Source organism: Hemicordylus capensis, chromosome 11 (genome assembly GCF_027244095.1).
Source record: "Hemicordylus capensis ecotype Gifberg chromosome 11, rHemCap1.1.pri, whole genome shotgun sequence".
Taxonomy (NCBI): domain Eukaryota; kingdom Metazoa; phylum Chordata; class Lepidosauria; order Squamata; family Cordylidae; genus Hemicordylus; species Hemicordylus capensis.
Window position 1 is genome coordinate 14,671,880 of NC_069667.1, and position 27,957 is coordinate 14,699,836.

General features: G+C 51.9%; 1 protein-coding gene across 6 annotated transcripts; it reads left to right on the forward strand.

Annotated features, from left to right (window-relative positions):
* The first annotated feature begins 5,017 nt into the window (after positions 1–5,017).
* LOC128335631 (uncharacterized) lies at positions 5,018–27,954 on the forward strand. Of its 6 annotated transcripts, none has more exons than XM_053274220.1 (12): positions 5,018–5,099; positions 7,461–7,589; positions 9,878–9,932; positions 12,376–12,597; positions 13,904–14,179; positions 15,578–15,694; positions 17,479–17,580; positions 18,323–18,499; positions 20,999–21,091; positions 22,052–22,144; positions 23,415–23,494; positions 27,726–27,954. In XM_053274220.1, the coding sequence occupies exons 3-12, from the start codon at positions 9,878–9,880 to the stop codon at positions 27,789–27,791; spliced, it is 1,281 nt and encodes a 426-aa protein (XP_053130195.1). In that variant the 5' UTR covers positions 5,018–5,099; positions 7,461–7,589; the 3' UTR covers positions 27,792–27,954. The 6 variants fall into 6 exon arrangements, with proteins under 6 accessions (XP_053130195.1, XP_053130192.1, XP_053130194.1 ...); XM_053274217.1 differs by having other exon boundaries at positions 5,073–5,189; XM_053274219.1 differs by lacking the exon at positions 5,018–5,099 and adding an exon at positions 7,015–7,129.
* The last annotated feature ends 3 nt before the right edge of the window (positions 27,955–27,957 follow it).

Below are 27,957 nucleotides of genomic sequence, written 5' to 3' on the forward strand. Positions count from 1 at the left end.
GCAGGCTCTGCTAAGTTGGCCTTGGTCAGCTGGCAACCCATGGGCTCAGGGGCATAGATGGCCTCAGTCTGCCTTGCTCTAGGGCAGTGTCTTCCTTCCGTAGGTCCAAATGAGAAAGCCACTGAGCTGGCCGCAGGGGTGACCCACTACGACTGCAAACATTGATATGCTGCTTTCCGACAAAACGTTCTCAAAGAGGCTTCTGTAGACAAATAACCCAAAGGGGCTCCCAGGCTAAAAAAGAGATACACGGCAAACGCCAGCAACAGGCGCTGGTGGGCTGCTTCTGTGCTGCTGGGAGATGGTCCAAAAAGGCATGGAGGGGAGAAGGAAGTGCTGGAGAGGGGCCACCCTTCTGCTCCCTAGGTGGGATGAGCCCAGGGAAGAAACCAGCAAGCTCCCCTGCTGTGGGGCAGAGGCTGTCGGGTGGCCCGCCTAGCAGACCGGGCAGAGAAACAGGCGGTCGGGATGGAGGCCATGGGGCAGAGGGCAGAGGAGCCAAAGGGGCAAGAGAGCCGTCCACTGACTCCATCATCAGCAGGGACTTTTCCACACCCGCCTTTTAGTACGCATCTCCTCTGGCATGGAGGCTGTGTGTTCACAGATGGGCCCGATTGACTCCAAAGTCCCTGCGAGCTATGGGGGAGCACCACCATTTGGGTATTTCACTGCACATTGAAGTGTGGCCCCATTTATCTCCGGGGTAAAAACAAATCCACATTGCATCTATTTGTGGGGGGGGGGCAAATTCGAACGCCCAGTCGAGCCTCCCACTAAACTCTTGGTGAAGCCTCCCTGTCTGGAAGGCAGAGCTCCTGCCCCCTGGAAGTGTGGGCTTTGCAAAGCAGGGCGAAGGGGCCAGTTGGCAGGCTCCCTCCAGGTTTCTGTGGCCCCTGCCTTGCGGATCCCCTCCCCGCCCCCGCCATTGGCTCATGGGCTGTCAGGCCTGGTGGGGGGGCCCCTCCTCCTCCCCGCTCCCTGGTCAGCCGCCAGCTTTAGAGAATGGCCAACTGTCTTGGGTGTCTGCGCCCAGAACAGGCAGCCCTGCAGTACCAAGGAGGGCCGGCGCATCTGTGGGCGGCTGGCACAGCAGCCAGGCGGGCACCGCAGCTGAGCGTCCTGCTCTGAAGCCAGCTCCCGCCAGCCGGCTCTCACAGACCGGCTCTGTTGAGCCCCCAGAGGAGTCCTGGGGCCTCTGGTAGCCAGCTGGCCAGCGGGGCACAAGGGGTCCAGCCTGTACCTGTTAGAAGCCTCTCCGCTGCCTTCTTGTGCTGTGTCTCAAAAAAGCAACACACACACACACACCCTCTCTCTTTCAGCCCCCTCCCCCCCAGCACTGGCATCCTGCACCTCCTGCAGACCTAGCGGGCCACACCGCACTGCCCTCTGGGCTCCTGGCTTTCAGCAGCAGACAGCCACCAACCAGCTTCCGAGGGCAGGGTCGGCGGGGAAGGAGGTGGCTGGTGCTGGTGAGGAGCAGGAAGAGGTCCGTGCCAGCAGGAGAAGGAGAAGAGCTGGTCTCACAGTAGAGAGCATGAATGGTCCCCTTTGCTAAGCAGGATCTGTCCTGGTTTGCATTTCAGTGGGTGACTACATGTGAGCACTGCCTGCTGCAAGATATTCCCCTTAGGGGAGGTTAATTCCCTAAGATTCCCCTATATGCCCCTTAGAGCTCCTGATTTGCATGTAGATGGTCCCAGGTTGAATCCCTGGCAGGAGCTCCAGTTAGGGCTGGGAAAGACTCCTGCCTGAAACCTTGGAAAGCCGATGCCAGTCAGTGTGTAGACAAGACTGAGCTAGGTAGGCCCATGGTCTGACTCAGTAGAAGGCAGCTTCCTATGGGATGAGAGCTGGTCTTGTGGTAGCAAGCATGAATTGCCCCCTCTGTTAAGCAGGGTGCACCCTGGTTTGCATTTAAATGGGAAACTAAATGTGAGCACTGTCAGATATTTCCCTTAGGGGATGGGGGCACTCTGGGAAGAGCATCTAGGTCCCAAATTCCCTCCCTGGTTTCTCTAAGATAGGGCTGAGAGAGATTCCTGCCTGCAACCTTGGAGAAGCCGCTGCCAGTCTGTTTAAGTCAGGGATCCTCAACGTTGGGCCCCCAGATGTTATTGGACTTCAACTCCCACAATCCCCTACCAAAGGCCATTGGGGCTGGGGATTATGGGAGTTGAAGTCCAATAACATCTGGGGACCCAACGTTGAGAATCCCCTAGTGTAGACAGTATTGAGCTAGATGATGGACCAGTGATGGGTATAAGGGAGCTTCCTATGTTCCTATGACCCTCGGCTCAGCAGCAGCTGCAAAAGGTGGGGAGTATGACCTACTCTCTCAAGGGGCAGTTGAGTCCAGAGTTGCTTGATCTTTGCAGGGAGGTGAAGACTTCAGAGAGGTGGGGACCAAGAAGCGTAGAGTCCTTCTGCAAAAGTTGTCCTTTGAAACAAAGCCAGGCACTGAAAAGGAAATGGCCAGAATCATCACACATTGATAGCAGGCTCTGGGTGTGGCTCCATTTGGGGATGTGGGAGACTGTTTTGGAGGACCTCTCCAACTCAAAAAGGATTTGGAAACAGGCAAGAAAGAGCACCCTAGTCGATCAGGAGGTGAGAGCACTGCAAGAAAGGCATAGACAGAGATCACAACTGGAGAGGATTAAGATTCGTATCAGAACCTGGGATCTCTGTCTCAACTCCTCCCCAGCTGGAATCGGAGGTGGGAATTCTGGGGAGGAAGGGATGGGCTTCCTAGTCTCCGGTGGGCAGTAGACAAGCCACCTGGAGATGCCATCAGGCCAGAGAGGAGGCCTGGCAGTGCAAGCCCAGCAAGCAAGCTCTCATGCAGCCTGGGGGTGTCCCCAGCCTCGCCCTCCCATCATGCTAGGCCTCTCGGGACAGCAAGGGACACCAGGCCTCCAGGCCCAGCCCTTTGCCAAATGGAGGGGCGACGCAGAGGTGGTTGCTCCAGGAGGACCAGGGGGCTCCCTGGACCTTGAGCCAAGCCCTGGAATTCACGCCTGGGTCTGAGAAAACTTCTCTCACCCTCTCTATCTTGAAGGCGCCCTGCGAATCATGGCTGCTTCTGCTGCAGCCTTTATGAGGGGAGGAGAGCTGGTCTTGTGGTCGCAAGCCTGAATTGTCCCCTTTGCAAGGTAAACCAAAGCAGGGACCACTTTTGTTTACCTTTGGATGGGTGACTACCTGTGAGCACTGCTGTAAGATATTCCCCTTAGGGGATAGGGCCATAATACAGAGGCAGGGTATCTGCAGGCTTGCATTCGGAAGGTCCCCAGGTTCATCCCTGGCAGCATCTCCGGGTAAGACTGGGAAAGACTCCTGCTTGAAACCTAGAAGGGCCGCTGCCAGTCAGTGTAGACAATGCTGAGCTCGATGGGACAAGGGTCTGACTCAGTATGAGGCAGCTTCCTGTGTTCCTGGGTAACAGCCGTTGCCTCCCCCCCACCCCGGGCCTTCCAGGGCATGTGGGGGTGGCAGGGAGTCTGCCCATCTCAAAGAGGCTCATCTGGCCTCTTCTTTGCAGGAAGGGATCTCTGCCTGCTTCTGCCTTGGTCCGCTCTGCTGTCCACCCACCTCCACACACTTCCCTGAAACGAAAGCTTCCCCGGGTTAAACACGTTTGTGTTTAACTCTCTTTGAGGCGTGTGCAAAGTACTTGGGGCAAAAATGTGGGGCAGAAGCCTCCAAGTGAGTGCTATTTCAAAAGCTTGTCCTCCCCATTGAGAAACCCTCGAAGGAAGAGGAACAGGCAATCATCAAGACACACACACAACCCTCTGCCCACCAGAGGAGTCTTTGTTCTCCTCCCAGGCTGCTTCTGCTGTGCCTAGAAGCAAGGAGGTGGCGCCATCTGCTGGTCAATCCTCCCCAGCCCCCCTCTGCTGCTTGGGGCAGTGTCCCCTTAGAAGCTGCCACCCCGTGGTCTCAGTTAGACCCCCGGCTTTGGACGTTACAGTCCACAATGGTACACAGATGTTGGTTGTTGCTTTCTTCCAGAATATTGTAGCCAACAGAAGGCTTTACAGACAGGGCTTCTACCCCAAATCTCCTTCGGGAGGGAGTGTGTGCATCCACACACCAGTCAAACCTACCTCGAAGGCCCTTTGAGATCCTTTGACCCACTCCAAACACAAATCAGGCTTTGTCTTGTGAATTCTAGCTTATCTCGATGTATTTCCGGGTTTTTAAAATGCTGTTTTTAAGCTACTTTTTCTGGGGGGAAATGGAGCAAATAGGGAGAGGCACTGACGTAGAATCATTGGCATGATAAGAGGGATACTCTATTTAGAAATGCAGATGTAGCTCCTTAGAAATCTCTCTCCCCACACCCTCATTGGCTAGAAGGAAAACATGGAGGCATGCCATGTGAACTTGCACCAAAACAAAACCTGAGAGCAGAGGGGAGGGGCTGCTTCCCTCAATGCCACGAGTGTAATTCACGCAATATTTATCCCGCAGCATGAAGCCAGGTGCAAACAACTCCCTGCTGCTGTTGGACTACAACCCCTTTGGTCATTGTGTCTGGGAATGATGGGCATTATAGTCTAACAACATCTGGGGGGATCTCTTCCAGACATTCAGGTGATGCACAAAAATAAAGTCACATAAACCAATTAAAATGAAAACACTAAACCCCCACTTTTACAACATTGCCACTTGCATATTAAAGCAGGAGGCAAGGGCACAAATTCAGTAGCACCCATTCAAGAAAAGCAGCAAAACATCAGATTGGTCTCCAAGTACTAAAAATTCGCCACGAATGGTCGTCAGATGCCAGCTGATCAGGAAAGATCCCTCCTTGCTAACAGCAGCTTGAGTTATAGATCATCAGATGTGTGACACTTTTCACACAGCAGGGAGAGAAATGCCATTGTTTGCTAATGTCTGCAAGCTATTTGTAGGCACAGGCACAGTGACCCACTGGGGCATTGGCAACCCTAGACAGGAGAACAATCAGGATGAGAAATTCTGACCTCCCCCTCCCTACAGGAAGTTCCTACGGAAGGCAAGAGCAAGATAAGCAAGAGCTTGCCCCATGGAGTCTTGCCTTCCTACGGTTATGGGTCTCCTTTACTACGTCTGTAAGTAAAGTGGGAAGATCTGCGGGAGGCAGAGGCGTTCTTACCCCTGGACTTCGGGGCCAAAGTCCAGGGCCTCCACAGCCCCTGAAGGTAAAGTGTGCCGTCGAGTCAATTTCAACTCCTGGCTCCCACAGAGCCCTGTGGTTGTCTTTGGTAGAATACAGGAAGGGTTTACCATTGCCTCCTCCTGCGCAGTATGAGATGATGTCTTTCAGCATCTTCCTATATCGCTGCTGCTTGATATAGTGCCCGCGGGGATTCGAACTGGCAACCTTCTGCTTGTTAGTCAAGCATTTCCCCGCTGTGCCACTTAAGGTGGGTTCCACAGCCCCTGGGGCACCCCATATCCTCTTTAATCTGTCCTGGGTGGTGTGGTCGCTGGGCAGAGATGCTTAATTTACAGGGGCGGGGGCTCCAAAGGCCTTTAGGCCTAGGCTCCAACATTACCTAGGTGCACCTCTGGCGGGAAGCAAAGAGATGCTGGCCTCTGTGTGTGTGTGTGTGTGTGTTTTGGTGAGCTAAAGGCACAGATGTATTCATTTAGCTGATGCTGAGCCAGTTCGTTCTCTCTCTCTGCTCTAAGCTGTCTTGTTTATTACTGCAACAGTCATGAGCGGAAGGCCCAGCACTGCCTTCTCCGAGCTGTCAGTCTCACAGGGCCTTTGAGGCACAGGCCCTGTTTAAATCGGGGTTTGCAGATCCCATGACTTATGCCTGGAGGTCCGTCCACTCCCCTCCAGCTCTTGCATTCTTCAGCAAAAATCTATTCTGAAATAACAACAGGGAAGAGATTCTGGTGGTCCCTGAACATGAGCTGCTCTGTACTGTTTGAATAAGACAGAGCATAAAAACTGGATAATTTACATTTCCATATGTCGCTTTTGAGGTCATTCACACAATCAAAAACTGTGTTCTACCTGGGTTTGGGAGCTCTGTGTGCTCCCAATTTTTGGTTGTGTGGAAGCAAGGAGGGAGGAAAAGCTACCCGGGTTTTCCTCCCACCTTTCCACACAATCAAACATTAAGAGCACACACAGCTCCTAAACCCGGGTAGAACACAGTTTTTGATTGTGTGAGTGACCGCTTTCTTTTCTGTGAAAGGGCATGTTGTTGTTTTAAGTGTTGTTCTGCCCTTCAGTCTGTCTCCTCCCAGCAACTCACAGAGCTAATGGCAGGCAAACAGTTGAAAAGGACGATCAACATCTCAAAGAGCAAATCAACACATTAAACCAGCAGAAACAGAAGAAGCAAAATGAGAAGATGGTTTTAAACAACAACAACAACAATTCAGAGCATGTTTGAAAAGACCAGGGAGTTGCTGGGCTGTCTCCGTGTGAGGCTAGGCACCCTTGGAGGATGCTTGGCTTGAACTGTAGAAGCCGCCAAGAAAGCTGCAGCAGCATCTAGGAGTCTTGAGTTGCTGCAAAGGGTCTTTCCCCTCTGGAGCATAACAGCCCTTTGGGATCTGAAGTGCTGCTTTCTCCCCCTGGGACCTGCAAAGCAGCAGGCAGAGAGTTGCCAAGAGGGTGTCCATCTAGCCAGCCGCTGGTTTTCTCTTTCACATCAGCTTAAGCATCACTTTGGAAAAAAACCTCACAGAGATTATTTAATTTGTGTGTCAGGAAAGCTCCCTAGGGAGGACAAGAGAGAGCCAGAGAGAGTCTTGAGGAAAGAACAATATCTCAAGGGGAGCTACAAAGTGGCATTAAGGCAGCCTTTTAGTCTGGAATGTGTCACTTGAGGATGTCCCTAGGAAGTGGGAATGAGTTGTTAGGGAGCAGAAGGGCACATTCAGTCCATTTCACTTTTCTGCTGGAGATACAGGAAATGCAAAAAAGAAAAAAGGGGGGGGGAAGCCCCCACTGAAAGGCAGGCAGAGAAAAGCACCAGGCAGGGATGGTGTGGGGAAGGGAGGGGAGGCTGCTCCCGGCTTCTGGAAGGGGCTGGCGTGGGTGGCAGTGGACTTCTGGTTACGTGATTTCTTGCAACGCCAATTCAAGCATAAACCATCTGGTCGAGTACACAGTAAAGTGTGTGGCTGCCTTTATCTTATGGGTGTGAGCATAAGTGGCTTCTCCTCCGGATGCAGGGAAGGATCTGATCCCTCCTCTGTCTGCTCTTCCACTAACAGGGTGGGGCATCCCAGGAAAGCAGTTGTGTGGGCAGCAAGCAGCAGGGCTCGGGTGTCAAGCCCTGATCCTGGCAGGAAGAGCACCTGCGCCTGGTGAAGCCACCAGGGCCAGCAGAGAGGTGGTGGCGGCGGCTGAGGAGACCCAAGGCAGGGTTTGCCTGTGCCTTTTCCCAGCCTGGTCAGGCACTGTGCCTCTGCCCCTTCTTTGTCTCCTGTCCTCGCTTTTACAGATGGTGCAGACGACCAGACCCCTTTGAAGTTGGACTTCAGACGGCTGGGTGTGCAGTGAGGCATTTCCCTCCTCTCCAAACCTCACCTGCTTCTGGGACGTGAGATCATTGGGTACCATTTTTGAAGAGGTGAGTGGCAATCCCTTGAGCTGGTGCCTCTTTTGTGGGTTGTGGGACATCCTGGGAGGGGATGCTGCCTGTGAAAATGGCTGTCATCTTATCAGGAAAGGCAGGCCATCCACTGACTGTCCTTGCACATGGGACCCTCTTTCGAGACATTAGAACTGAAGGAGAGGATGTGAGGCAACAAATTGCTTCAGTGGGGCAGCTCCAGGATCCCCCTAAATGCCCCTCCCTAGCTGAAGGCAAGTCTCTGGTGTCTCTAGCCAAACCCACAGCAGGTGAAACATGAATAGTCTGGAGATGAGAACATAGGAAGCTGCCTTCTACTGAATCACGCCCTTGGTCCGGGATGCAGTAGACTGATGTAGGCAAGGCTACAACACCTGGGGCTTTTTAGTTTAGAAAAAAGACGACTGTGGGGAGATAGAGGTCTATAAAATCATGCATGGTGAGGAGAGAGTGGATAGAGAGAAATTCTTCTCTCTCTCCCATAACACTAGAACTAGGGGTTATCCCATGAAATTGATTGCCAGGAAAACTACGACCAACAAAAGGAAGTATCTTTTCACACAACACATAATCCACTTGTGGAATTCTCTGCCACGAGATGTGGTGACAGCCAACAACCTGGGTGGCTTTAAGAGGGGTTTGGATAACTTCATGGAGGAGAGGTCTATCTACGGCTACTAGCTGGAGGGCTAAAGGCCACCTCCAGCCTCAAAGGCAGGATGCCTCTGAATACCAGTTGCAGGGGAGTAACAGCAGGAGAGAGGGCATGCCCCTTTCAACTCCTGCCTGTAGGCTTCCATTGGCATCTGGCGGGCCACTGTGTGAAACAGGATGCTGGACTAGATGGGTCTCCTTGGGCCTGATCCAGCAGGGCTGTTCTTATGTCCTTATGTCCTTGTAGCTCTGTATTGTCTACATTGATCGGCAGGGGCTCTCCAAGGTTTTGGGCAGGAGTCTCTCCCAGCCCTACTTGGAGATGCTGCCAGGGACTGAATCCGAGACCTGCTACTCCACTCAGTCACCGCCCATCTCCTAAGGGCTGATCTTTCAGTGCTCACACATGTAGTCCCCATCCAAATGCAAACCAAGGCAGATCCTGCTTAGCAAAGGGACCAATTCGTGCTTGCTACCACAAGACCAGCTCTCCTCCTTCCAAAGCTTTGCTCAATAGAAATGGTGCTTTTATGGGTCTGGTTCATATCTGAAATGGTCAGAACCATGAATTGTCCCCACACACAGAACCAGCGTTCCCTCTAAGAGGGATTCCCTGATGTTGTGGACTACAACTCCCCTAATCCCCAAACAAATGCCATGGCAGCTGTGGATTCTGGGAGTTGTAGTCAACAACATCTGGGCCTCCCGGTTAGAGGGAACACTGCACAGAACTTGACACGTCCTTTTACAATCCATCAAAGCTGTGCTGCTGCACTCACTTCTGGTGCTGCTCTCTGCCTGAGTCCTGGACTCATTTCGGCAAAGCAGCAGATGTCTTCTTAGGAAGCAGCAGGGAAGGGAGACCTCTTGATGACCTTCATGCCGCTGACAGCAGGCCAGCAGGAAGAAGAGGGGAATCCTTGAGCATGTTTAATTCCTGGATTATTTTGTGGGCTGAATGATGGGCAGGGCTGGCTGGAGCCTCCTCATGGCTGGGACAGCACTCCAGGTCCTCCCGGCTTACTTGCAGATGACACAGAGCGGGCGATTCCAGGCCTCTGCACATGCATATGTGTGCGCATGCACAGAGGCCCGAAAATCGCCCACTCTCTCTGTGTCATTTGCAAGTAAGCCGGGTTTGAGTGAGGACCTCTTTTGCCGCCAGCCTTCAGTGCCCAACCTCACTTCCTGTAAGGGTTTAGGAGGTGGGTGGAGCCTCCACCACAACAAAGCAGCATTTTTAAAGGTTAAAAAAAATCAATTAAGTTTCCCTCTATCCCAAGATGCCACTCCCCAAGATTTGCCACCATAGGCAGTTGCCTAAACTGCCATTGTGTGTGCCATCTTGCACTGGTGCAAGCACCTTGGCCCTGATCTCAGAAATGTCTTGCCTGTCCCAGCACATCTGGCTGGATCTGGAGGATGTGGCAGCACCAGAGTGACCCTGCAGGGGTTCTGCAAAAGGGGTGCGGCTGCCTGCAGTTGCCAAACCCACAAACACCGGTTCTGCCCGTTCCTTGCAAGGGCCCCTTCCTTAGTGCGGCGGCATCTTTTGCCGTGGACTGTGGCCGCTGTTTGGCTGTCGCTGTCAACCTTTGCGCCCCAAAGTTCCAGCAGCTTTCTCTCCACAGATGTTGATCTGCTGCTTCCTCCAGAAGATGGAGAAAAGCCGCTGGTTTGCCCCAGGTACCCGATTTCCTTTGCTAAGCCTCTGAGGCTGGACTCTGCTCTGTGTACATTTCCATTTGCGACTGTGTACATTTGGAAGGTGGAGAGAATCCAGCTTCCCGCTGCTCAGCGGGGCTGGGTGGGTGGTTGTTGGGGGCGAGACGAGCAAGCGGAAAGAAGAGGCTGCCAGCTGCCCTTTTCCCCTGGAGTCTTCTTTGGAGCAAGTGGGGCGATGTCCTCCCTCCTGGCAACAGCCTGGATGGCTTACGTGGGGAGAATGGCATTCCCTTTTCTAAACAGCCATTGGAGGGCCAAGGCCAGACACTTAGTAGAAAGGGGTTTCTTTTCCCACAGATTTGATTATAAAGAAAAGCTTTTTAGATACAAGCAAAAGAAACCCATTTCCCTCTTCACATCATGCCGGTCCTGGTGGGCATGTGATGTCCTTGGCACTGCAGAGACCCCGCTCACTCAAGTGTCTCTGAGAGTTGTGCAGTCTTGGGAACAAGCTGGCCTGGTACAGAGCATCTGCGCCCCTAGTTCTCCCTCTCTCCCCCCCATCTTCTTTTTGTGCTCCCCGCCTTCAGCCCTAGTTTGTGTTCCCCCACCTTCAGCCCCATTTTGTCCTCCCCCAGCGGCCACCACTTCTCTCCGCCCCCCTCCGCTTCTTGGCAGCTGGGTGGGAAAACATAACATATCCCCATCCCACATGTTTCTTTCTCCACTCCCTCCTGTCTCCAAAGCAGAGGTTGTGCTCCCACCCCCCCCCCCCCCGTTTCTTAACTTTTATATCCCACTCTTTCTCCAAGGAGCCCAGAGCAGTGTACTGCATACTTAGGTTTCTCCTCACAACAACAACCCTGTGAAGTAGGTTAGGCTGAGAGAGAAGTGACTGGACCAGAGTCACCCAGCTAGTCTCATGGCTGAATGGGGATTTGAACTCGGGTCTCCCCGGTCCTAGTACAGCACTCTAACCACTACACCACACTGACATGGCCGCTGGCACAGGTCAGTCACGCTCGGCCACCCGGTGCAGTGCAGGCCAGTGGTGACCACCACAACACCCAGGACAGACTAAAGAGGATTTGGTGGCCCCCAGAGGGGTGTGGAGGCCCTGGACTTTGGCCAGGAAGTCCAGGGGGAAGAGCATCTCTGGGCACAGGCCCCGAATAGCTTTGTAGCCAGCCCTGGGCAGTTTCTGTTGAATAGGTTCCTAGGCTGTTGAATAGGTTCACAGGTATGAATCTGGCCTTTGTTGGAGGGGTTAGGTTTCTACCTGCAATGGAAATGCACATGTGAGAAAAGCACTGCTAATTAATGTTGTTTGAAGACATGGCGTTAAAGTTCTAAGTGAAGTATTTTATTTAGGCAATGCATCTGATAGATAGGAAAGGTCTACATGCCTAGTTGCTAACTGCACCAGAAATTCTTCATGGAGTGAAGATCATCTGTACAATGTGGACAGTCATGCAAATGGTACTTGGTTCGTATCAGCAAAGTGTTTCTGGACCATAATTTATTCGAGTCAGATTTTGAAGATGGTGGGGGTCAAAATAACGTGGAAGAAACTACTGGAAAAGTGGGGGGTGGGGAGGAATAAGACGGAAGTCTGTCTCAGGTGAAAGCATGAAACTCATCAGTCTCACAAAGGAGAATCAGAGCAGAGAGAGCAAAATGGCCAGAAGGAATTCCTTTGCTCATGATCTCTACCCGTAATGTTCCTAGTGGTCAATAAGGCAGCTGATGCTAAGGGTCAATGCCTTCCGGAGCAGCATCTCCAACAGCCTTAAGCACAAGGGTGAAAAATTAATAATTTGTGTGGATGCATAACTTGTTTTGGCTTCCTCCTTGTTCCAGCTCAGGAGCCATTTCCTAGGTCTGGTGGGCTCCCAGGGTTTTCAACCATCCTCACTGACTCTTTGCTCTCTTCCTTGGCCTGGAGCCACACTTCCTTTTCCTGCCAACGCAATCACATGCCATGGTTGACAAGGTTCTGCCTTCCATGGCGGAGTTCCCAACAATGATCCTTCTTCTGTCCACTCCTTGTGATGCCAGCTTTGTAGTCAGTAGGGAGTCATCTGGCCAACCTTCATGCCCATGGACTGCCTCTGTGCTGCATCCCCCCCCCCGGCCAAACTACTCGCAAGGAGAAGCAGGCAGCCAGGACCAGCAAGCACCCTCCACCAGAGGGGCCTGCCTAATTTAGGGGGGAGTGGAGGAGCAGGAAGGGCTCGAGCAAGTGAGCCAAGCCACACACTAAAGGAGGAGGGAAGAGCTCCAAGGTCTGAAGCCCAACTGAACAGGGCAAAAGGGAGGAAACCCCCCCAACCCCAGAGACGGCCATCTCAACCATCCACTAGGCCTCTTGCGTCTTCAGCAATTTCACGCGGAATTTCACGCGGAATTTCACGTGGTTTGGGGTTCCACATTGATGATTTCTTTCTGTGCCCTTTCTCTCCAGTCCTGCTTGGACTCATTTTCCAGCAGACAGAAGGAGGCGAGAGAGCCCTGGCAGGAAACGGGACGACAAGCGTCAGCCCTCCAGCCCTACAGCCAGCCCCAGAGGCCAGACGGGACGTGCCGTTCCTGCAGCAGGGCTCCCTAAGGGACAACCCATCGGAGCAGACTGTGAGGGATCAAGCCAGTTCCCCAGGCCAGGCGGCCTCCCCACTGGAAACTCCTAGTAAGTGCCAGGTGCTCATCTTTCCACCAGAGGTTTGCTGCTCAGGGGATGCTGCATGTGAGTCAGAGTGCGGGCTGATGTGATGTGGGTTCTCCCCATCAAGGGTGGAGATAATGAGTGTGAAGCCTCCACAAGGGTGAGGAGTGGATCCCAGGAGGGGGGGGGTTGTGTTAAGATCTGCTCTGCTCATTGGGCCGCACTTTATTTATTTATTTTATTTTATTTTATTTTATTTTACATTTTCTATCCCGCTCTTCCTCCAAGGAGCCCAGAGTGGTGTGCTACATACTTGAGTTCCTCCTCACAACTACCCTGTGAAGTAGGTTAGGCTGAGAGAGAAGTGACTGGCCCAGAGTCACCCAGCAAGTATCATGGCTGAATGGGGATTTGAACTCGGGTCACCCCGGTCCTAGCCCAGCACTCTAACCACTACACCACGCTGGCTCCTTTGACTTGCTTAAAGACCCCTCATTTCTTCACCTGATTCATGCACCAGAAGGAACAGGCCCTGGCATGCTGCAAAAGCGTATGCCACCCAAAAGGGTGTTTGAGGTTCCGCAGGGCTGGTTGTCCTTTTGCAGCCACAACTAACATGGCAGGTTGCCTATGACTGGCGGGAAGGCAACCTGGGCCAGGGGCTAGGAGCCACATTGCTTTCCTGCATGATTTGTAGGAGATGCTGGAACCTGGTGTGAGAGTTCCCTCTGCTGGTCATGCGCAAAACAGCCTGCCGCGTCCTGCTTTGCACCTTCGACCAGAGACAAAAAGAACAGTCTCATGGCAGATTAAAGACGCTTTTGCTATGCCGCAATAAATGTGTTAGCCTGATAAGGTGCCAGAAGGCACTCTGCTGTTCCACCACCCACCCACCCCCAGACTCGGGTCTCTTAGGCCGCACTTGATGTCTTGGGGGATCCTATGACACACTCCAGGGTTCACTGGACACGCGCTTCTTTTCTGAGCCTAGTTGGCCCTGCACTGGGCTGCACACCAGCCTCCACCTCAGTCTGCCAGACACCACATCCACCCAGCTGGCAACACCACCACAGAGCCATGTTGGTCCATGTTGCTGTGGTTTTAATTCCCAGCCCCGCTTTCCTCTCTGTTTAAACTCCATATTGTGGTGCTGGGAAGTTGGTGGTGTTGTTACCAAAAGGAAAGCAGTGAAGGCCGTGATGGTCTTATCCAGTTCCAGTGGTGGGAGCTGGCCGCTTCCGAAACCCAGCATCTCTCCTGTCTTCTCCTTTCTCCAAGGGGAAGCACAGAAGGGAGGCTGGGGCCTAAGATTCCCTGCCCCCTTTTTCAGCACTGGTGGCCCAGCCTGTCATCTGGAGAGAGTCTCCTCCCGAGAGGCCAGAAGTCATCCGGTTGTTCTGCTGGGTGCCAGAGGGCAAGGTGGAGGCCATTGAATGGAAACGGGATGGGAGGCCAGTCTTGGCCGAGAAAGAGCATCACCTCCCTGCAAACCTCAGCGTGTTGAGCCTCCCCAGCGCCACGGCACCCCACTGTGGCTCCTACTCCTGCAGCGCCAGCAACGCCCTCGGCTGGAAGGAGTCACCCTCGCTGAGCTTGACCTTTGTCCGTAAGTGCCCCTCCAGCAGCAGCCCCCCCCCGGCAGCACCTCCAGCCCCCAGGAACCTCCCTGCAGTCAGCAAGACTGGGCCAGAGTCTCCCGTCACTCCTGGCTTGCTGCACAATGGTCCCAATCAGAGGCATATCTAGGGAAAATAGCGCCTAGGGCAAGCACTCACAGAGGCCATTTGAGCATGCATGGCGGTTATTTTGTTTTGGGCAGCCATTTTTTAATTTTTAAAAATGGCGCCCCCTTCAAGTGGCGCCCGGGGCATGTGCCCTGCCTGCCCCACCCTAGATACACCCCTGGTCCCAATCCACAGAAAACTAGGCATGCCCAAGGCCTCCTGCTTCCTGGCCTAGGATTGCCATATCGAAGCTTTCCAAATCCGGGTGGCCCAATTTGCATATTATGCAAATTATGCTGCAACTTATTTGCACATTTGTTTGTTTGACAGATTTTTATACTTTCCCCTCCTTCTCTGCCATCCCATGTGATCGGATCCAGAGTAAAATCCGGGCAATCCAGGCAGCGCATTTGAAATCCGTGTGAATCTGGGTGGAATTTAGCAGCCGGTGGGGAAGAACCAAAATCCGGGGGCTACCCTAAATTCTGGGGGACATGGCAACCCTACCCTGGCCCAGTTCTATGGAATCAGATCCAGGTTAAGGAAAGATGGACAGGAGAGATGGCTTTGGGTCCACTGGGTAGGAAACATCATAGGAACACAGAGGACTGCCCAACTGAGTCAGAATGTAAAAGGAGAAGAACCCCAAGTAAAAACTATCAGTTCAAATACATAAATAGCTTTGATCATAAGACACCTCATTTTAATCAAATATGTTAAAAATATCAATTCATTAATATCAAAATACTGATCCCAACTACTAAAAGTCCTATCAAATGTCCACACATTAAAAACATACATAAAAGGCATACATAAATATATAAACAAGGTCTCTAAAAAAAGGACAAAGATTATATTTGTGGGTGTGCCCCAATCTAAGCAATCAAAATCCACAGATGGACCTTACTCCAATTCCATAGACATGTTCAAAGCTTTCATTGGAAAATATCAATGAATGCTGGGAGATGTTTCCAATGATGTTTTATAGTGGGACAAAATCCATATGCAAACAATAGCTGTTCTGAAGAGATGTATCCAATAATTCTTATAACTACGCCAGACGTGTTTCGGCTGCTAGCCTTCCTCAGTGGCATTATTTAGAGAGTTCCTCAATGCAGTCTATACAGCCGCTATATAAAAGAGCTCTTTCAAGAACATACACCTTACATAATATAGTTAGTGTGGTCTATATGTTACTATATATGGGTATAACGACTAGGAATATTAAGACAAGAATCATTGAACACAGGATTCCCCTTCTGTTTGTCATCTTTTTCCAGGAATCTCGGCAGTGTTGGAGGCTTCCTTGCAAATATCTGTCTCTGCACTGGTGCTTGCTGGTTTCTGCGGATGGGGGATCCTCTTGCCATTCTGTCAGTCTCCCAAACTAGCAATTAGTGAGTATCCCCACCTGGAGCTCTGGTTGCTCACTGTGGGGAAACAGGGTGAATCTCTTGATGCCACACCTGCTTGGCCTTATGCGACCCCCCCACCCCTGTGATGTGGCCAAGGGCGTCTCGAGGAGGACACTGAGGTGCAGGGATCTGTCTGGTGGTCTTCACTGCCACTAGCTTATGGTCTGGTTGGCAGGGACACATTCGGGACCTCTGTTTTAGAGCCAGGGCAGGGGCAGAATCTCTGCCTTTCTTCTCTGCTTTCCACTGGCAGCTGCTCCCTAAACCAGAAGCTGAAGAGAGCGCTGTGAGCCTGCCTGGTGGAGGTAGAGGTGACGCATTCCTCTACAGCTGGGTTTTAGAGGCATCTACTGCCCAGAGGAGCAGCAGCTTGTCCTAATGAGCCACGGGGGTGCCAAACGAGGCACAGTTGCCAACTTGCCTCTGGTTCCGGGCAGCCCAGTTGCACCCCTCTCTCTCGTCCCGCCCAATCGTTAACTGCCTGCAAGTTGGGCATTCATCAGGTTGAGTGTGTGGGACACAGCTCTACCTGATGAATAGGAACCTAGGAGGAAGCTGCCATATGTCAGACCATGGGTCCCTCTAGCTCAGCATTGTCTACCCAGACTGGCAGCAGCTTCTCCTAGGTTGCAGGCAGGAGTCTCTCTCAGCCCTATCTGGAGATGCTGCCAGGGAGGGAACTTGGAACTGTCTGCATGCAAGCAGGAAGATGCTCTTCCCAGAGAGGTCTCATCCCCTAAGGGGGACTATCTTACAGTGCTCATACATGTAGTCTCCCATTCAAATGCAAACCAGGGTAGATCCTGCTTAGCAAAGGGGACAATTCATGAATGGCCAACCGGCAGGCAGTGTGGCTCTTGTTAACGGCGGGATGGGAGAAACAGGAGCAACCAGGCTGCCAGGAACCAGAGGCAGCTGCGCCTCGTCCCCGTCCCCCACCCCCGCCCCCGTCCTGCGCTCATTAGGACGAGCTGCTCCTGGCCAAGAGAAAAGGGAAGTGAGGCCGCAGCACCATCGCACCAGAGTTGCCTCTCCAGTCTGCCTCGACCGACCTTGATGAAAGGTGTGGCACAAGAGGGTGGCAGAAGAGGGCCCCGTCTGGAAGCCCCCACAGACAGAGCACACGAAAGCCTGGCTGGGCCTGGACTCCTCTGCCCCATAAAAGTGCAGGGATGGAGGAGGCGGAGGAGGCGGCGGCGGCGGCCACAGCCTCAGCAGAAGCAGCCCCCCCGGGAGCCCAGCCCACCGAGTCAAGCCCACTTGGCTCTCTCCCTCGCTGCTGCCCCTTGCAAAGGGTCTGTGCCAAGGAAGGGAAGGTTGCTCAGGATTCCAGCAGTCTTGGAAACGCCCCTCCTCTGCCAACCTCTTAGTAGGGCTCCTGGGCCTGACAACCTCTCTGTCCGCTCCACCAAGCCCCCTATGGCTTATCATCTGCCCCTACCCACCACATCCCCCCTGTGCCCACATTTCCACCCACCAGCGGAGCCCTTGCCGGAGTCCCCAGTGGGCTCTGATCTCTGCATGTGTCTGTCCTGCCCCCAGGCTGGGGCTCTCGCTGCCCTCCTCCCAGCCCTCCGCCCCCTCTTGCCCAGGCTGGCCCTCCCTCTCCTGCCCCTCTGCTGCTGTGGGTGTCCCTTTGGCCCTGCTCAGGACCAGAGGGCTGCTTCCTTGCCGTGCTCGCGCCATCCAGGTGACCCAGAGGGGTTGCCATGGGCCAGCCCTGGGCAAGAATGGCGGCACGGACGGCCCCTTGGCTTTCTTCCTAGGAGGGAAGGCCGGGAGGTGGCTCAACATCTTCGTCAACTGTCTCGCCTGCCTGGCATCTGCCCTGGCCCTGGTGGCCATCATCCTCTGGATTCACGATCAAGGTGAGGGGTTACCGATGGCGGGAGGGTTGGAGAGCCCAGCGGAGGGCGGGGGGCGGAATCGGAGCCAGAGAAGGGAAGGGGTCCTCTCAGCAGGGGCCTCCTGCCTTCCACTGGCCAGAGTTTGCGTGGCCTTGCGCAATCAGTGGCGGATTTACATAGAGGCAGGGTAGGCACTTGCCTCTGGTGGCAGAATTTGCTGCCCCTCAAATTTTGCTGCCCTTCTCTAGGGGCGAGTTCTCCTTAAAAACCGCCACTGTGCGTGGCAGAATAAAGTCAGCAAAGGCTGCCCATGTGTGGAGAAAGGCCCGTAACGGAATGCAGATGGGGTGTGCAGTCATTTGGGGGGGGGAAGGGGAGACGGAAGGAGCTCTCCTTTGCCACCCATGCAGCAGCCTTGCTCAAAGGGGGGACTTTCCCCTCGGCCCACTACCACCCTCCCCCCGGCAGCTGCTGCCACCCCATCTCCTGCGCAGCCTTTTCAAGGCAAAGGGGGGTCTTTCCCCTCACCCCCCTCTCTGCAGCTGCCGCTGTGCGGCCTTCGCTGATCTTATCCCGCCATGCACAATGGTGGTTTTTAAGGAGGAAAGGGGGGGCTTTCTCCCTTCACCCCTACCCTCTGTGCAGTGGCAGGGGCGGCAATAGGCTTAATCCACCCCTGTGTGCACAAGAGCCGGGAAACGGTGCGTGAGCAACAGGCAACCTTTGTTTTGATCCGTTCCACCTCTGCACCCGCTCGGATCAGAAAGAGAGAAACATCATGCCAACATCCTGCCCCTTGGCCTTGTCCTCCTCCTAGGACTCTGTGCTGCCTTCATCTTTCCCATCCTCTTCCTCCTCCACGTGGTGCTGGTCACCGGCCTGGTGGTGGTGGTGCTGATCTTCCAGCTGGAGGTGCTTCGTCAAGTCTCAGACCACAGAGGTGAGTGGGTGGGATTGGGGGAGGGTTGGAGGCAGCCTTTTCTGGAGGTAGGTGCAGGTGAGGCACCCTGGTCTGCAGCAGGACGGGGAAGCCCTTTTGATGTGTGCCAACCTCCTGGGACACACACTCTCCTGTCGCAGGAGTGGCTTGTGCTCAAGACCCAGAGGGGTTCTGAAGGAGGCCTCTCAGGCTGAAGAGAGCTGGTCTTGTGGTACCAAGCATGAATTGTCCACTTTGCTAAGCAGGCCCCACCCTGGTTTGCATTTGGATGGGAGACTCTGTGTGAGCGTGGTAAGATGCACCCTTAGGGGATGGGGCCACTCTGGGAAGAGCACCTGAAAGTTCCTGGCATCTCCAAGATCGGGCTGAGAGAGACTCCTGCCTACAGCCTTGGAGAAGCCGCTGCCAGTCTGGGTAGACAATCCTGAGCGAGATGGGCTAATAGTCTGACTAGGGTTACTTCCTATGGCCAGCCAGCAGGCAGCGCGGTTCTCCTTAATGCCCCCAGCTCCTTAGGATGCTCCTGTCCAGTCTGTGTATTTGCACCCCTCACACACACACAACGCATCCCTGTAGATTATCCCAGAAAATCCCTGTGCTTTCTCCCAGAACTACACATGAAGCTTTCCCTTCATGGTATCTGACCAGTGTAAAGGCTAAAGTGCTGAGCTGCAAATTGGGGCCTCCTTGATTTCAATCTTGCCCCTGTCATGAACTTACAAGGTGGCCTTTAGGGAAGCTGCATCCTTCAGCCTCGGCTCCCAAGTGCAAGGTCGGGGTCACAGTATTCACTCCCTCACAGGGCTGTCGTAAGGGTGACATCAAGGTAATACACATGAAGCTCTTTGAACACACACATGCCTTGTACAAATGCTAAGCCGTATTATTTATTACATTTTACTCATTGCAACCCTGCCGTAGAGACATGACACAGGGAGGGGCAGGGGAGGGGGAAAACAGATTGACCAAGCCAACCCAGACCACAAGGGTGCAGAAGGCAAGCCTGCCCCATTAGATGCTCCCTCTCCCAAGCCAGCCAGCAAGGAAGCCCAAAGGAGGGCCCCCTCCAGAGCCACTGGAAGAACCCTCTGGATTTCCTCTGGCTCTGAAACTGGGAAGCCACCTCTGGTGGGAAGCCCTGATTGATTGATTAAGTGCTGTTAAGAAGTCAATGTTGACTCTTAGCAGGGGCATATCTAGGGTAGGGCAGGCAGGGCAAGTGCCCCGGGCACCACTTGAAGGGGGGTGCCATTTTTTAAAATTTAAAAAATGGCTGCTGAAAACAAAATGGCCACTGTGCATGCTCAAATGGCCTCTGTGAGGCTCTAAGCCATGCCAGGCCTTGCAGAGGCCATTTGAGCATGTGTGGTGGCCATTTTGTTTTCAGTGGCCATTAAAAAAAATAAAAATAAATGGCCACTGCACATGCTCAAATGGTCCCTGTAAGGCCCTAGAGGCCACTGTGGGGAGGGGAAACCTTTGCAGACCCCCCCGGCCTTTAGGAACCCCTCCAAAGGGTAGAATAATATATGTCACTATACACATATTCAGATTGGCACTATGCACAGAGAATCAGGGCTTGTGAATACTGAGCTGAAGCTTATGAGCTAGAACTGTATTCATTTGCTCTTACTTTGCTTCTTGTGATAAGTGAGTTAAATGTGATGTCTTAATAATATGACTATTAATGGTGAGCTTGTCTTTGAATCAGTGTGAAATCCTTAGTATTAAGGCCCACTGGGAGTTTCTTGCTCTCTTTCTCTCATTTTAACTGTCTTTCTGAAATACTAGAATATATTCCAAGCAGTGACACAGTTTACTCTGCATATCCTTTAATTATTTTCAGAGTATCTGGGAAAATTCAAATACTCCATTTATTTTTAAAACTTATGTAATAGTGATGCTACAATGCATAGTAGAGAATTAGACAGACACTTCTGTTTAGTTTTCCAAGTACACCTCCACATAGTATTTGTGTATTTCATGAGCCCCAGCATACTGAAATTTGTAGTTTTACAGCATTTTTTGGTCTGGCTACGTCCACTGCTAAATAGTTTTTGAAATATTAAAAGATTAACGAGCCTGACTTGTATTTTTCAGCTGATATGGTAAAGTTATCTGAAAGATCGGTGTCAGATGTTTGGACAGGGGGCGCAATTTCAGTGCTTGCCCTAGGCGCTATTTTCCCTAGATACGCCTCTGACTCTTAGCAACCACAAAGATAGATTCTCTCTAGGATGATCTGTCTTCAACTTGGCCTTTAAGGTCTTGCAGTGGTGAATTCATTGCTGTCATTATCGAGTCCATCCACCTTGCTGCTGGATGTCCTCTTCTTCTTTTTCCTTCAACTTTCCAAGCATTATAGACTTCTCAAGGGAGCTGGGTCTTTGCATAATGTGTCCAAAGTATGATAGTTTGAGCCTGGTCATTTGTGCCTCGAGTGAAAATTCTGCATTGATTTGTTCTACTTTCTCTACCCCACCCCCTTGCCTGTCCCAGCCCAACGCATGCTGGACTTCACCACTCCTGGAGGGGCGATCTTAGTTGGTTTGACGTGCGGCTTTCTGGTCAAACACATCCTGAAGCTTCAAGGTGAGTCTGGCTCCCTTACTGGCCAGGAGATAGATGGGGGTCCCTGGGGATCACACAACTTTGCCCCTCCTGCAGATGTTGGACTACACTTCCCACACGTTGGACCATCATCATACCTCACTATTGGCCACTGTGGCTGGAATGATGGGAGCTCTAGTCCAAAAACAACTGGAGAGCCAAAGGTGTGCAGCCATGATCTAGAGAGATGCCCAAGCAGCTGGGTAATGTGCCCTCAGAGCATAAGGAGAGGGTCAGGCCAGGGGTCCCGAGGGGTGGGTGGGTTCTGAGCATGTTGGGTCTGTCACCCTATTCTAACTGGTGGTGACATTCATGATCACAAAGGACTTCATCAGGAAGATCTGCTCTCCTTCTCTTCTCAGCATAGCTTCATCTCTGCAGAGCAGTCCTGGTCTAATTTTAATGAGGCATTTTACGTGTGTGTTAATTGGCTGTTACCTACTCCCAGCTCTCAGAACAGACCAGGAGGATGCAGCAGATGTCAAGAGCTGTTAATGGCTCTTAATTGTCTGAGAACCCTTTGACTGCCTCCTGCAAACATGTGGATACTTTTTTAAAATGCCCCCCCGCCCACCAGCTGGTTTTTAAATTGATGCTTTTCTGCTCTTTATTGCTGTGATTCCTGTTTTATGCTTTTAGCTCTGTAAATCATAAATGTGGGGTGTATAAATAAAACATCTTGATCTGTGGACAGATACAAATAAGGCTAGTATGTGAAAGTTTCACGGGCCAAACTTTAAAAATAAACTTGTTTTGTTTTGCGTTATTAAAAATGTTTTGTTACAAGTTGGTTGTAAATCTCTGCCAGGCTGTGGGCAGGGTAGCCGGGGGCTGCTTCCTTCTAGCTTAACTGAATTGTCAATATGTATTAGGTTTGTAAAAAAATGTAAAATTCTAATTCTTTGTGGTTCCCCCCCCCAAAAAAAAACCCACACACACAAGAGGAGGGATGTGCAGAACCTGTTGATCTGATGCCTGTCTTAGTGGGAACGGCTGGGTTTTCTTGTGCCCCGCTTTTGGTCATCGTTGTGCATCGTAAGTAACCTGTTTCTTCTCCTCAGTACTATTCATTCATTCATTCATTCATTCATTCATTCCTATATCACCCCAAACTTGCATCTTTGAGTGGTTTGCAATAAATACAACATAATTAAAAAACATTTAAACATGAAGACAATGTTAAAATCCCAATTTGTGTGAGGGACGGGCCCCTGGAGGTGGCCACTTAGAAGGCTGCTGGTTGGAGGGCCGAAAAGCAACTCTTTGCCAGGACCCACCTGGGTTTCCTCAGAAGGGAGAAAGAGTCCATGCCAGCCCCAGTGGAGACTGGGACCAAGGAAAGGCTGGGCTGTCTGAGTGAGCGGTGCCCTGAAAGGAGCAATACCTGGGGAGGTGACAAGATTGGGGGCTCTCTCTCTCTCTCTCTCTCTCTCTCTCTCTCTCTCTCTCTCTCTCTCTCTCTCACACACACACACACACACACACACACACACACACACACCAACTGGGCCCCATCCCATCTCCAGAGTGGACGCACAGGAAGCTGCCTTCTTGCCTTCTACTGAGTCAGACCCTTGGTCCATCAAGCCCAGTATTGTCTACCCAGACTGGCAGCGGCTTCTCCAAGGTTACAGGCGGGAGTCTCTCTCAGCCTTCTCTGGAGATGCTAGGGGGAGGACTTGGAACCTTCTGCATGCAAGCAGGCAGGTGCTCTTCCCAGAGCAGCCCCATCCACCAAGGGATTCCCTCTTACACAGAGGGATTCCCTCTTACACAGATTCACTCTTACACAGATTCACTCTTACACAGTGCTCACATGTAGTCTCCCATTCAAATGCAAACCAGGGCAGACCCTTGTTTAGCAAAGGGGACCATTCATGCTTGCTACCACAAGGCCAGCAGTGATGGCTCCCACTGAAGCCTGGAAGTGGAGAGGAGGCAGTGCTTGTTTGGCCAACTGATCTTTCTGGCTCTTCCACAGCTCTACTTGGGAGGAGGCAAGTACAGACATAGGAGCAGGAGCAGGAGCTGGCGGACAGGAAGGAGCTGAGCTGCAAGGCCTCCTGCAAAGCTCCTGCTTCGCCCCTCCCTGGCCAAGCCCGCCCTTCTTGCCTAGCACCTGCTTCTGCTGCTCCTCTGCCTGCCGGGTGGGGAGAGACTGAGTCTCTGAAAGGGCCCCCCTCCTTGTGCCCTCCAAACCTGGCTCCAGGGGCTGGCTCAACTCGCACCCATCATGGACCCTCTTGTGTTCTGAAGTGGGTGAGTGCCAAACCCACCTCAGGGGTCACCTTTTGCTGTTCTACAGATTGCATGGATCTAAGGAGACATGAAGTGCAGGACCGAATTACCAGAAGGGAGAAGTGGAAGGAGCTACAAGCCCTAACGGTCTGTCTTGGGGACTGTCAAACAAAATAGTGACTCGCTGGGGTGGGTGTCATCGGCTAAATCCCACGCCGTCTGCTGTTCCTGTGGCTGCCGTGTCCTTCACAGCAGAGTTAAGAGATGCAAAAGCTCAACCAGCAAACAGTGGCAGAAAGATCCACCCCATGGCCGTATATGGTGGTGTTATGAGCATCATCCACATGCAGCGTGCTTTCAGAGTAGGAGAGGACAGGTCCCTGCCCCAAGGGGCTTGCAATCAAGAATATCAACATAACAGAAGAAGGGGAGGAGGGGAAATATGCATTTATTTCAGGGCTGTTCGGCCCTCCTGCAGATGTAAGCCTACATCTCCCATAATCACTCCCATTGCCGCAACTTCTCTGTAGTTGCTCCTGGGCTCTGGAATGTGCTCCCTATAGCTGTTTGTGATTCAGCATCTTTGCCCACCTTTAAAAGAGCCCTTAAGACACATTTTTTAGCCTGGCTTTTAATAATCTGTGACTGTTTAAAATTGTTTTAATGGTGGTTTTATTTTGCTTTTATTGTATTTACTTTTGTTAACCACCTAGGAATGTGCACAAAACTGGTCTGCCTGATTCAGTTCGAATTTGAACCGGGTTTGAACCAGGGTGGGGAGGTTCGGTTTTGGTTTTGCTCGAACCCCCCCCCCTTTGGTTCGGTTCAAATTCAAACCTATTTTGAACCAGTTCACATCAGTTTGAACCAGTTCTAGCCTCCAAAACTGGGTCGGGTGGTAGGCACCCATGGGTGCCAACTACCACCCCAACCCCAAAGCAACCGGACACTCCTACGATTGTTTATGAATTTTTTGGGGGGGAAAATATTGCCCATTATTTCCTTTGGGAAGTACCCAGGGGCAAAAAACTGGGGTGGGTGATAGGCACCCGGGGTGCCTACCACCCACCAAACCCCAAGGAAATTGGGTGCTCCTACTATTAATGGTGAATTTTTAAATTATTATTTTCCCCACAGGGAATAATGGGGATGTGGGGCAGCCCTGAACCCCCCTTTGGGGGGTGACAGGGCACCCCAAATTGGGTCTGGGGGCACGGCAGGGATGGCCTCAAGCCATCCTAGACATTCCCAAGTCCCTAGGATTTTTAGTTCTTAAGATATGCATTTTAAAGGTATTTATTTTCCTTACATTTTGCAGCCTGCAGAAATACTTTCACTGAAGGGGCCAATGTGTATTGTGTACTGCTGACCCTGATTGCTGACCTCAGGTCGGTCTTTAAGCAATTAAGGTCAGCAGTACACAGTGTTCCCTTGCAGGGAAAGTTATAGTCTGAAACTGCAGGCTGCAAAATGTAAGGAAAATAAATACCTTTAAGAATGCATATCTTAAGAACTAAAAATCCCAGGGACTTGGGGATGTCTAGGATGGTTTGAGGCCATCCCTGCCATGCCTCCAGACCCAATTTGGGGTGCCCTTCCACACCCCAAAGGATGGGTTTGGGGCTGCCCCACATCCCCATTATTCCCTATGGGGGAAAATAATAATTTAAAATTTCACTATTAATAGTAGGAGCATCCAATTGCCTTGGGGTTTGGTGGGTAGGCACCCAGGGGTGCCTACCACCCATCCCAATTTTTTGCCCCTGGGTACTCCACAAAGGAAATAATGGGCAATTTTTTTTAAAAAAATCAAAAATCCATAAAAAAAATCATAGGAGTATCCGATTGCTTTGCAGTTTGGGTGGTAGTTGGCACCCATGGGTGCCTACCACCCAACCCAATTTTGGAGGCTCGAACCAGTTCAAATCAAACCAGGCTCAGTTCGGTTTGAATTCGAACCAGCAGTCCGAACCCAATGCCTGGTTTGGTTCGAATTCGAACCATCGAACCAAACCCGTTCGAATTTGAAGTGGTTCAAATTCGAACTGGTTTGCACATCCCTGGAACCACCTAGAACCTTCAGCATCAGGTGGTGTGTGTGTGTGTATGTATATATATAGATATAATAGATATAGATATAGATATAGATATAGATATAGATATAGATATAGATATAGATATAGATATAGATATAAAATTAATAACTAGCTTTAAGTACTAGCTTTAAGTACTGGTGTTGCTCAGACTTATGGTGTGAGTTTCTATTTGTTGTTGCATCCATATCCATTTTGTGGAGATACCCGTTAGTGCTAGGTGGTTGTCAAGGTTCCCGGGTACCCTATGTTACTCGTAGGGTCCTAAGAAGTCACTGTGCCAAGTTTGGTCCCAGTAGCTCAAAGGGTGTGGGAAAGTATAGGGGACAGAGAGACAGACATTCAGATAGATAAATAGATATAAAATTATTATTATTAATAATAATGATTCCTGACTATTGGCTATTGTGACTGGGGTTATGGGAGTTGTAGGCACAGTGGGGAAATGCTTGACTAACAAGCAGAAGGTTGTTAGTTATTGAATCCCCGCTGCTACTGTATCGGGCAGCAGCGATATAGGAAGATGCTGAAAGGCATCCTCCTGTATTCTGCCAAAGACAAGCACAGGGGTCTGTGGACGCCAGGAGACGAGATCAACTTGATGGCACACTTTACTTTCATTAATCCAAAAACAGCTGTTAGGCTGAAGTTGAGCAGCCATGATTTATTTCAATGACCTGTGTTTAGACTGAGCTGACAGAATAGTTGAGTGTTGAGGAGGGATTCAGACGTCAAAGGGGAGGCACCACACAGATGATCTGGGGGAGTCCCAGGCATCAGAAGCTGCCTTCTACCAAGTCCGCCGACTGGGGCCCCCTTGCTCAGAACTGTGTGCACTCAACTGGCAGCAGCGCCACTGCCCAGCCCGCGGCCTGAAGTTCCTGCCAGGGACTGAGCCTGAGGCCTTCTGCATGCAGAGCAGGGCCTCTGCCCCTGAGCTGCAGGAAAGGAGAAAGCGGGGAGGAGAGGGAGCAGGAGCCCCTCCTCGGGAGGCTGAGGAGCCAGTGCAGGGTCCAGGAGCAGACCAGAAGCCAGTGCAAGGACTGGAGGAGGAGGAGGGGTGTTGCATGGAGAGCCGTGAATGAGCTGGCTATCCAGGTCACGTGGCCGTGAGGCTGCCAAGAGGTATCCCTAGTTCTGGAGGAGGAGGTTTAAATGGGGAAGAAGACAGCTGAGTCACCTTGCGCTATGGGGAAGCGAGGTGTGGGGGAGTTGTGGCATGACCAGGGTGAGAATGGTGTGTTTTCTGGCGCAGTGATGTAGTCACAAATTCAGAAGTGCAGACACTCTCCGTGGCAGCCACGCCCCATAGCCACGCCAACCCCAATAGCCATAGACAAATCTAGATATATACAATTGGGCGGGGGGCGGGGTAGGGTTCTTTTACAAGTAGTTAAGGATCATGTAGACTCTAGGGAATGTACTAGAATGAATGACAAGGAACGCCTACTGAAATACACTGGTTCCTTCCAAAGGGTCATTCGGCCATTCAATGCATTCCATGGCCATTTGGAAGGATACTAGTGCATTTCAGTGGGCACTCCCTGTCATTCATTTCCGGATGCCTTGCCACTAGTCCATCAGAGGACTTGCATGCTGATGGTCCCAGGGCAAGGCTCCTGCCTGAAACCATGGAGAGTCATTGCCAATCAGTGTAGACAATACTGAGCTAGATGGACCAATGGTCTAACTCAGCAGATGTTCCTAAGCCAGGGAGATAAAATCAGCTGTAGTCTAATATTCAGTTATGTAACAAGCTGTTGGAATAGCAAGAATAGCAGTGCATTATTTCTATGTCGAAAGCAAAGAGCTTGCATCTCTGCTGGGACCTGGTGGGGGGGGGGGAGTTCCAGGGCTGTATTCCTGTCCTGAGCAAGAGAGGGCTAAGGAGGCTAGAAGGGAGCCTGTGTGGGTGGGAGGAATCTGCCAGGTTGCTCACCTTCCCTTTTGTTCTCCAAATGGTGGCATTATTTACAGAGGCCAGCCCTTTAATGGCCACACCTGAGCCGGGCCATGGCAGGCTATATATGCATGAAGTCCTTCTTTTGGCTGAGACAGAAGAGCCTCCAGAAGAGGGAACAGAAGTTTCCTGAGGGGTTCGGCTTCATCCTCTTAGCAGAACTGAAGGCCTTTCCATGCAAACAGGTTCCGTTGGGAATATCTCCTGCACAAATGGGAGCAGCCAAGCAAGAGCAGGGCTCCACCTTCACAGAAGTGTGACTTCCCCAGATAACTGCAGGGTAATCAACCAGCCCAACCAACTTCTGTCCCTTTGCTTTGGACAGATGGACTTCCAAGATGAGAAGCCCCCCGCGGACTCCCTGCTGCAGGAGGTGCCTGTGCTCCCTTGAAGATGTCCGTCTGCCTGTCCACCCCCTCACCGACGCACCTTGTGCCTGGACCTTTCCAGCTTCCACTGCAACCTCCGAGCCAAAGACCTTCCAAAATGCTGGCGGCATGTTCAGGACCCCAAAGGAGGGCTAATAAAGTAGCACAAGGTTGCCCTCTTCTTCCGCT